Source organism: Oryzias melastigma, linkage group LG17 (genome assembly GCF_002922805.2).
Source record: "Oryzias melastigma strain HK-1 linkage group LG17, ASM292280v2, whole genome shotgun sequence".
NCBI lineage: Eukaryota > Metazoa > Chordata > Actinopteri > Beloniformes > Adrianichthyidae > Oryzias > Oryzias melastigma.
Window position 1 is genome coordinate 14,962,704 of NC_050528.1, and position 10,060 is coordinate 14,972,763.

The 10,060-nt window shown below is 39.1% G+C and overlaps 2 protein-coding genes and 1 long non-coding RNA gene across 3 annotated transcripts in view; 2 read left to right on the forward strand and 1 right to left on the reverse strand.

Moving 5' to 3' along the window:
• LOC112144307 (tripartite motif-containing protein 16-like) overlaps positions 1–10,060 on the forward strand; it is a gene marked incomplete in the record, with an annotated part of 1,074,856 nt that overhangs the window by 346,192 nt on the left and 718,604 nt on the right.
• LOC112144402 overlaps positions 1–10,060 on the forward strand; it is a 32,214-nt gene that overhangs the window by 12,925 nt on the left and 9,229 nt on the right. The gene's annotated exons all lie outside the window — the stretch shown is intronic.
• Positions 2,262–4,137, reverse strand: LOC112144301 (tripartite motif-containing protein 16-like). The gene has a single exon (XM_024268784.2). It carries the CDS (start codon positions 4,096–4,098, stop codon positions 2,446–2,448), a length of 1,653 nt encoding a protein of 550 aa, XP_024124552.1. The 5' UTR covers positions 4,099–4,137; the 3' UTR covers positions 2,262–2,445.

The following is a 10,060-nucleotide window of genomic DNA, read 5'->3' on the forward strand; positions in this document are numbered from 1 at the left end:
CATAGCCGGAAGTAAATCGGACCTGTTCCCGGTGCATGTTGGACTCTGGCAGGGCTGTCCTTTAATGTTCATGGATTTTATGGATAACATTTCTAGGCACAGTCTGGGTCCAGAGAGGATCTGGTTTCGGGACTAAAAGATTTCCTCTCTGCTCTTTGCAGATGACGTTGTCCTGCCAGGACCTGCAGTATACATTGAAGCAGTTTGTAGCTGAGTGTGAAGCGGCTGGGATGAGGGTTGGCACCGCTAAGTCTGAGTCCATGGTTCTTGATCGGAGAAAGATAGTTTGCCGTCTCTCGATGGGTGGAGTGCTCCTGCCTCAGATTTAATGTGATAGTTCCCACTGACCTAGTAAAGTTATAAATTTTGGTTTTATAGTGTAGTGTTGAAGAAACAGACATTTGGTCCACACTGAAAATAACTTGGCAAAGTTGGAAAGAGGCTTTTTCCAATTTGGAAACTTGTTTTCCTTTTAAATATTGTTCAATTTTTTTTATTATTTAACAGAAGGCTCAGAAAAAAATATATTTATCTTGAAAACTGTCAGAAATGATAGAAATAGTGATTTATCTCTCAGGTACTGAGAAACTGAATCTTAGACTGCTGAAAATAGTAACAAACTGACAGTAGAAAATTGAAATGTTCTTCTTTAGATTAAGTGAAGGAGAAGAATAAATTCAGGCTGTGAACATTAGTTTGTTAATGCACAGGGTTAATCAAACAGAATTAATGTGTCAATATTCATTAACGCAAATTAATTGCATCTCAAGGAGTAGCAGTCCTTCGTTTTGCATGTCAGATTTGGGCTTCCATGGCCAGTTTTTTTTTCTTTCAAAAACTGTATTTTGTTATAAAATGTACCTAGTAAACCATTGTGATTAATAGTGCTTAATTAAAACAAAAATTTGTGATTATTCTTTTTTTATTAACATTTGACACCCTTAATTACAATAAATGATGTAAATTTACAGTTTGTGTGTGATTTTTATTTTGTGATTATTTGCAGATGATCAGTAAACAATGTTACAAAAAAAGTTCCCCAGGTTTGCGATTAATTTGTTATTTCCTGGCTACAAAGTAAATAAAATATTTTACATTTTTTCCCCCTTTTGATTATACAATGCTTTGTCATTTGTTTTAAATGCATTTTGGGTAATTTTGGAATTTGTGTAACTTTGCCACATGTATTTAATGCATATCTGCTTTTAAACATGCACATTTTTTTTTAAATAGTTTTAGGCAGGTTTTAGATCTCGGTATAGAGCAGAGTCCACCCTGCTGAAGGTGCACAATGACATTGCGGTGTCTGTTGATGCCAAACGGCCTGTTCTGGTGTTGACCTGACAACAGCCTTTGACACGATGGACCATAAAGTCCTCCTGTCACGCCTGGATCATCATGTCAGCATTTGACATTATGTTTATTGTTTTTATGTTTTTTTGTCTTGAATAAACAAATAATTAAATTACCAAAAGTAATACAATAAAGACATTGTCAATATATGTAATGCTCATCTCCAGTAGATGGCAGTAATGCAGCATTCCTTTTGTTTTCTGCAGCTGCTGGAATCTCATGGATTTAAAAGCTGACAGTCAGTACAGAGAACTTTCTGAATCAAAGCATCAAATTGATCAGATATTAAAATTGTCTTTCAACAGTTCAGTGTTGAAAATTGTTCAGTGTTCAATTGAAAACCAGACCTTTGGTTTTTACAGTTTTTGAATCATTGAAGTAGAAAAACTTTTGGATCACATTTTAAGCAAAACTTCTCATTCTACTGTAATGAAGCTGTTTTATTGCAGAAAGTCAAAAGGACTCAGACTGACTGACAGATGTTTCTGCTCTAAACATGAACTCTGTCATTTCTGGAGCTCCAGGAAAACTGACTCAGTTCTTCCTCAGATTATTCACACTTTTCTTCATAAGATATCACACAGACTCTGGAATTAATACAAAAGAATCAGGATGTTTTTATTGTCAAATGTTCAGAATTAGTTTTCCTCTGAATTACAAAGAAATGAAAATAAAAATCTTAAATCTAAAATAGTTAAATGAAGTCAAAAAGATAAAGTTGTAAATGTTCTCTCTACAAACACAATCTCCTCCTTCAGTTTGTTCTCTTGTAGTTTCTGTGTAGAACAAACACAGAAACTTGTGTTGTCGTCACATGACAACACAAAAACATGAACACAACATTTGTGTTAAATTCGCATTCAAACAGTTAAATCCCAACATAAAATAAAAACAAACAAGAAAACAGATTTTACTCCAAAAAGATTGAGATCCATCTTCAAAAATGTCTCAAATCCACATTCTACAGACTTTTCATTTCTCTCTTCTTATTACAAACTTGACTCCACAGAATATTAACAGTTAAAACGTTTAGTTCAAAATGATGGAAATCAGAGAAATCACTAAAAACAAACATTTCACTTCTTTAAGGGACTATTTGAGTTTACAGAACTCTGCTGAGATTTCAAACCAACCCAACCTCAGTCCAGCATGGAGCGGCTGAGTGAATGTGGTCTGGACTCTGTGGAGGAGAGTCATGCTTTTAGAGACTCTGTAGAAGGACAGAACACCTGCTCTGTGATCCAGGTACACTCCTACTCTGGAGGAAACACGAGCGGAGATGGAGGTATTTATTCTTTTGTGGTAAAATGACAAACTGTCTGGAGAACAATCTAATCGCCAAGATCTGTCATTAAAACCAAATTCACTTTCATCTCCAGATCTACTGATGTTCTTGTATGCAACTGCTACACAAATATAGTCTTCTCTCCACTCCACCTCCCAGTAACAACGTCCAGTCAGACTCTCTCTACTCAGAACCTGAAGATAATCAGTAAATCTGTCTGGATGATCAGAATACGGCTGTGGTTGTTTTATCATCGTCACCTTTCTGTTCTCTGACAGTAACAGTTGTCTGTGTGCTGTATTTGGATCCAGTGAGATTTCACATGAATATTTTAGGAAGTCAGCTCTGCTCTTTGGTTCTGGTAGTAAAACAACCACATAAGTGACTGTCGCTGAGATGTTTGTCCGTTCCTCTCTCAGAATGTCCTTCAGTTTGTCTCTGAGCTCTGACACAGCTGCTGTCACCTCCTCAAAGTATCTCAGAGGACGGACATTGATGCTGGATGAGGGTGTGGACTCACTGAGTGGTGGCAGTGAGGGGTAGTTGAGCAGAAACTGGCTGTGATCCTCTGTGAGTGAGAGCTGCTTCAGCTCAGCGTCTCTCCTCTTCAGCTCAGTGATCTCCTGCTCCAGCTCCTCCTGAAGATCTTTGACTCGACTCACTTCAGTTTGCTGCTGGGATCTGATCTGCTGCTTCACATCATGGCTTCTTTTCTGGATGAGATTGATCATCTGAGTGAAGATCTTCTCACTGTCCTTCACTGTTTGATCAGCATAGTGATTGATGGCCTCCACCTCCTGTTGAAGCAGCTTCACCTCTTTCTCTCTGTCCTGGATTCTCTGCTGGATTTGTTGTTGACTCTCCTCCAGATCTCTCTGCCTCTCAGTCCTTTCTGCTGCAGCTGAGACTGTGTCGTGTCCTCTATGTTCATCCACAGAGCAGAGATAACAGATACACTTCTGATCAGTGCGACAGAACATCTTCATCACCTCATCATGAATGGAGCAGATGTTCTCCTGCAGGTTCTTGGAGGGTTCCACCAGCTTGTGTTTCTTGAATGCAGCTTCATCCAAATGAGGTTGAAGGTGTTTCTCACAGTAAGAGGCCAGACAGATCAAACAGGACTTGATGGCTTTCAGTTTTCTTCCAGAGCAGACATCACAGGACACATCTTCAGGTCCAGCATAGCAGTGATCAGCAGGAGCAGCTTGGACTCCAGTCTTCTTCAGCTGATCCACTAAAGCTGCAAACATAAAATTTTTTACCAGAACAGGTCTCGGTTTGAAGGTCTTCCTACATTGAGGACAGCTGTGGATTTTCTCCTTTCCGTGCCAGAATCCTTGAATACACTTCATGCAGTAGCTGTGTCCACAGGGAATAGTCACCGGATCCTTCAGCAGATCCAGACAGATGGAACAGCTGAAGGTTTCTTGATCCAGATCGACTCCTTTCTGCGCCATTTCTCCTCTCAGACACGAAGACTGTGTGTTCACTGTGTGTTCACTTCCTTAAAAAACAGTTTGAATCTGATCCACCAATCAGATGTTGTCAGTGTGAGTTCAGCCAATCAGCTTCTTTCTGCTGCTCCTGTTGGTTACGCCCATCATGACTGAAGGAGGAGCTGCAGATCAAACAGAAGAGTGTTTTTGAGGCTCCACAGCTTTTTGAAAAAGAAAATAAAAATGCATTACCACGGCCGCGGTTCCTTCTTGCTAACAGCTAATCGCTTTATTGGTTAACATTATAAATCTTTATCGGTAAGTTCTTGGTGTTTTACACATAATATGTAAAGCGGCGCAAATGAGATTTAAACAACAGTAACAACATATTTTTACGTATTACGTGTTTAGTAGCCTACACACTAAACGGCCCCATGATGACAAGTTTCTATATCGTGTTTATGTGGTCCTAATCGTTTTTATTACTCTAGCCTTGATTTATTTAATAAAAACACACACACAGTGACAAATAATACTAAGATTTTTATTTTTTTTCTATCATATATATATATATATATATATACAGTATATATATCACACAAATAACACTAAGGGATTATTTTCTCTCATGTTAAATTAAATTGTTGACATATGATCACATATAATGCTGTGATTGGAATGTTTTTCTATTTATCCCTTAGTTAATTTGAACATGCTGTCATTGACTTCTTTAGACTAACAAATAAAGTAAAATCTGTTTATTTTCCTCACAATTACAGTTTGAATCATCGGTGATGGCAGTGTTCATTTGGCCTTAGAGAGGACCGTTCAACAGAACCATTGAGCTCGGCGGGGGTCCACATCTCCTGGTTCAGTTAGGATGGACGGGGGCGGAGCGGCCCTTTAATTGTTTATTTTTTTATCACTGTGAAAAAGTCAAAGATCGACGTCAGGAGTCTGGAAATGGTCATCTGGATGAGTAAACGTTGCTGCATGGAGCTCACCTCAACACTGAAATTCTCTTTTCTGTCATTTTTTACTGAAAATAGTTTTCAGTAGATAGAAATGTACTCTTGGATAATTTATCGGGTTCTTAAAATGATTGAAAAACAATTCCATCATGCTCTGGGGTAGACAGCCATCCTGTCATGTGATTGCTTAAATAGGTTCCTACCTTCTTTAAGTGAAGGATAAAATGTTCTGAATTGTCTGTGATTGATGCTTCTGATGTTTGGAACAAATTAATCTGTTTCAGAAATAAATACATATTGTACAAATCTGACTCATATTTCCTTTTGTTTTACTTCCATGTTATAACTGGGAGTAAACAGAAGAGACTGGGGTCTCCAAAGTGTTATCACTGCGTGAAAAGAGCCAGAAACCATAAATATCTTTTGGGGATATTTCCTTAAATATCTGAAGAATCTAGACTATTTCTGGTACATATTAAAACAGGCAGCATATCTGGACAGACGATATTGAAATAGGACATGTAGTGTGTCCTGATACTAGTTGTGTCTTATTTAGGTCGTATACAAGTTTGGAAATTGACCTGCAGTCATATCTGGTGATATCTGTTGTCAATATACTGAAAAAGGTCAGAATCCTGTCATTTCTATAGTGACTATTTTTCCAAGTGTTGACCCATTTCTGATGCATATCCTGAGTGATTACCATGTGCCATATCTTGTGTTATGTGGGGGATATATAGGGGGGATAAAGCATGGGTTGGGTTTTTATTTGAACTTTTGTGTTTCTGTTTTTAATTTTAAAGCGAGCTACTCATGTATGAAAATCACTTTTTATTAAAAAAAAAAGTTTATTTGATTTGATATGGTGCAGTGGTAGGGCGGTCAACTCCTGATTGGAAGATTGCGAGTTCAATTCCCACCTTACCCGTTGAAATGTCCTTGGGCGAGACACTGAACCCCTACATTGCCTCTGGTGGAAGTGTTCGGCAGTTGAACCATCAGTGTGTGTGAATGGGTCTATGACAGTGAAGCACTTTGGGGCTTTAAGGAAGGTAAAAAAGTGCTGTACATGATCTACGCCAAATATGTAAAACTGATACTATATTAGGATATATGTCGGGTGTAGATTCACTGTCATCGAGGTCATTGTCAAATGAAAGAAGTTCTAAAAAAAAATTAAACTGGACAAAGTTTCTAGTTTGAAGATGTTTTTTGGATTTTTGGGTCAGTTTGATTGGTGTTGAGCTGGAGAAATGTATCTGGAGTTTCAGTCCTTCCATGGCCAACAAAGTCCCCAAACGACATTGTCTTCCCCCATTTCTCTCACCTCCATCGCATGTCCTGGGTTTTATCTGTGGATAATGATGTGCCTTTTGTCATGCTGAGTATGTTTGGGCGAGGATTTTAAAACAGGGTTATAGATGGAGCACAGGTTACGTATGAGTCCATGGTGCCGTGGTGCAGCGGTAGGGCGGTCGACTCCTGATCAGAAGTGAGCGGGTTCGACTCCGCCTTGCCCGCCCATGTGTCGAAGTGTCCTTGGGCAAGACACTGAACCCCGAATTGCCTCTGGTGGGAGGTTGGCGCCAGTGTTCGGCAGCGGAGCCACCACCAGTGTATGAATGTGCGTGTGAATGGGTGAATGGGTCTGTGACTGTGAAGCGCTTTGGGCCCTTGAAGGAGGGTAGAAAGCGCTATACAAGTATACGCCATTTACCATTTACCATTTACCTCTATTAACACTAGAATCCCTGGGATTTTCCGTTTCTGCTGCTGTGTCCCCCTCCCCTTCTCAAAGTAGTGATATGGTGATCAGCCTAATCACTGGGTCGTCAAGTTCCAAATTAGATTTGGCTAGAACAATAGCAAACAGGTCTGCTCCCTTCCTCCTACAAAAAACAGGTTTTGAGAACCCGGCAGCCTTGGCCTACATTGAAGGAGAAATGAAACAAATGACTTTAGTGAGAAAGAAAAAGCATTTATTCCACACAAAAAATATTCCAGAGAATTTGCATTGATAAATAACTTATGTGCACACTTGTGAGTCTGAATGAACAGTGTTTAGCTAGTGGTTTTTTTTTTCTTTAGCACGTTTTGCACACAAATAGATTTACGACAGGTGTACTTGTGGCATATGGCACATTTCTCGGAACTGCGATTTCTCTTACAACTCTGTTACACTCGGCAAGTTGTTGTTTTCTCATTTCACGTAGTGTCTCTTTTCTTTCTTTCTCCTGTGCAACTTCCTGCATGTGTCTATTTCTTAGCTCAATTGCAAGCTTATGCTGGAACTTTCTTCTGGACTCTTTCGATCCTGTACATGCCTTGTACAGTACATGTGCATTAGAAGCAGCAATGTCAAGGATATCGTAGAAAACAGCTACAGGCCATCTCCGTGTTCCTGTGTGCACAGTATAAGCACGCAGTTTCTGATCCAGCACATTAACACCACATTTCAGGTAGTTGTAGTCTTTGACAGTCCTGCCCCTGTCCAAAAAGGGTTCCATAAGCCTTGTCACAACATTGTCCGCAAGTCGCTCTCCAATGTCACGACTGGAGTCTTTTCCTAAATACGGAATGGCATTGCACATGTATTTAGTGTCCAAGTCTGCTCTGGACATTGTGGACATGATTTCTGGAATGCTAGAGTACTTTGACCAGGAGTCACGAATTGCACCGGTTCTGCCAGCTGCTCCTCTGAACAACAAAACGGCAACAAATGCCATCAGCTCATAGACTCCAAACACTTTCAGAGAATATCTATTTATTTTTCTTAGTCCAGTTGATCGAGACCCACAGAATGTGACTTTTTATCCCATCCTTCTGCAGTCTGAACTACAACAGGAAAGGATTGACTATTTATTTGTTTAGTTTTATTTTTTCTGTGAAGATTACAGAAATTAATGATTAAAAATTGGGTTATGTGTGGCTTTCTGGAAAAAACGTAAACGTTTACATTTACGCTGTGATTGTTTCACTTTTTTGTTGGCCAATAAACCGACTCCCCATCAGAGAAGAAAACGTTCTGTGGTCCTCACAAGAAAAGGTTTTCTCTGCCAATCATCCTCAACACAGTTTGTTGGCCAACCTTCCTCCCCCACACAAGAGAACAATCCCATCAGCCACCCCCCACCCCTCCCCTTCTAATTCCTCAGGTAATGACCACATTTACACATAAAATGATGCAAAGGTTAGCCAGGAAGTAGCCAGTTAGCTTCCCCTTGCCTAAAGGAGGTCAAAAGACTTCTAGTGTTAAACACTAAAGCATAGAAATCATTCAAACTGACAATGTAATATCAGCCTTTAAAACCTAATTTATGAGACTTAGCTACAGGACCAAAATGCTACTTGTTATAGTAAAGCAGCAACTTGTTTGAGTGTGCATGTACACATGTGTTTTTACAAATGAACACACCTATGTAATATGTTTGCATGTATACATTGATGTTGTCCAAGAAATAACAAAAACTGAAGATGAAAACACTAGACCTTGTTGTGAGGGGTTCACTAGTGGCTATGAAAGTGTTCATATGTGGAAACATTGCAGTTTAATAGGTAATTGTTGGAAGGCAATTCTTTTGGACAAATAAACTAAACAGCAAGTTGATCAAGGAAAAATGTGCAAAGTGGCAATGAATGGCACATCGTGTGTTAGAGTCAGTTAAACCTTCTCCTCTGACCGCTCCCTCTTCTCATTAAGTGCCCCATTCATAGCAAATCGGTCATAGCTCGGCTGCAATGCTAATCAATGTCTTGTAAATTAGCTTCTTTGTAGGTTCCAGCAGGGCCTTTTGTGTCTGTGCAAATATCTCTGTAAGTTTGAAAGTCTCAAACAAAGAGCAGTGAAATTCTAAAGAATTCTTATGAAGTTGCAAATAAAGTACCTGTTCATCTTCTGATGACTCCACAATGTGGCGTGCAGACGGTCGTTTCACCAGCTGGAGGTCATGAATCCACAGACCAACATTTAGCAAACCAGGAAATAATTCAAACTGACAATTCATACACATTTCTAAACTAATTGAACATAAAGGGAAAAGCGGTGGGAAGGAGGTAAACCTTACAAACCCCAAAATTGAAAGAGGCAAATCACATTGAATTGCAGAGGTCAAGCAAGGACCTGGTTGGATTTCCCACCAAAAATGTACCCAGATAAAATTAAAAGGGTAAAAATGAATCACCTGTTCATCTTCTGAAGAGTCCAAAATGCACCTTTCATATGAAAGTTGCAAATGGTTAACCTGCAGACTTTCTGTTAACACTTCATCTCTGTTGTCTCTCTTCTCCATCTCCTAGAACACACAAACACAAGATGTTGGATTTGGTAATTATCAATTGTACATTAATTACAGATTAGAGTGGGACTACGATATAAATTGCTAGTTAGACCCTTTCACATGACATCATACAGAAAGGCGAGTGTGCAGAGTTATTTACGGTTATATGTTGATGCCTTAGAATGGCAAAGCTGACTAGTAAACGCTGTTTAAAGTAATTTTATGTAAATAATGAAAAGTAACCTAACCAATTGTAACCAAACTTTGTACAATATTTACTTCATAAATGTTCTACCTAGTTGTATTGTTTTCCCTCTTAGAACAAATGTCAGTATTCCTCCTGCAGAATGCTCCACAGCTGCTTCCCCAAAGTCCTCTGGATGATATTAAACGAGTCATTTATTATTTTTCTATGAAAACTCAGTCATAGTTAGATGAAGGTTGTAGGTACTTCAATGAATGCTGGTTGCTTGATTATGAAGGTCATTTCTTCTTCATTCATGCTGATGCTAACGCTAGCTTTCCATGACGGTGATGACAGAGCTGCAGAAGATTTTTCTGAGCAGTTAACGTTGCTTACATTTCCATGTTTGCAAAATCACTAAAAACAGAGCTAAAGTTAGACATTTTCAATGACTCTCACAATGAAGAAAAACTAATAACTGTTGTTATTTTCTGACGTAGCTCCCCTTTGCTGTTCCTCATAACAGTGTCTGATCCCTACAGGATAATAAA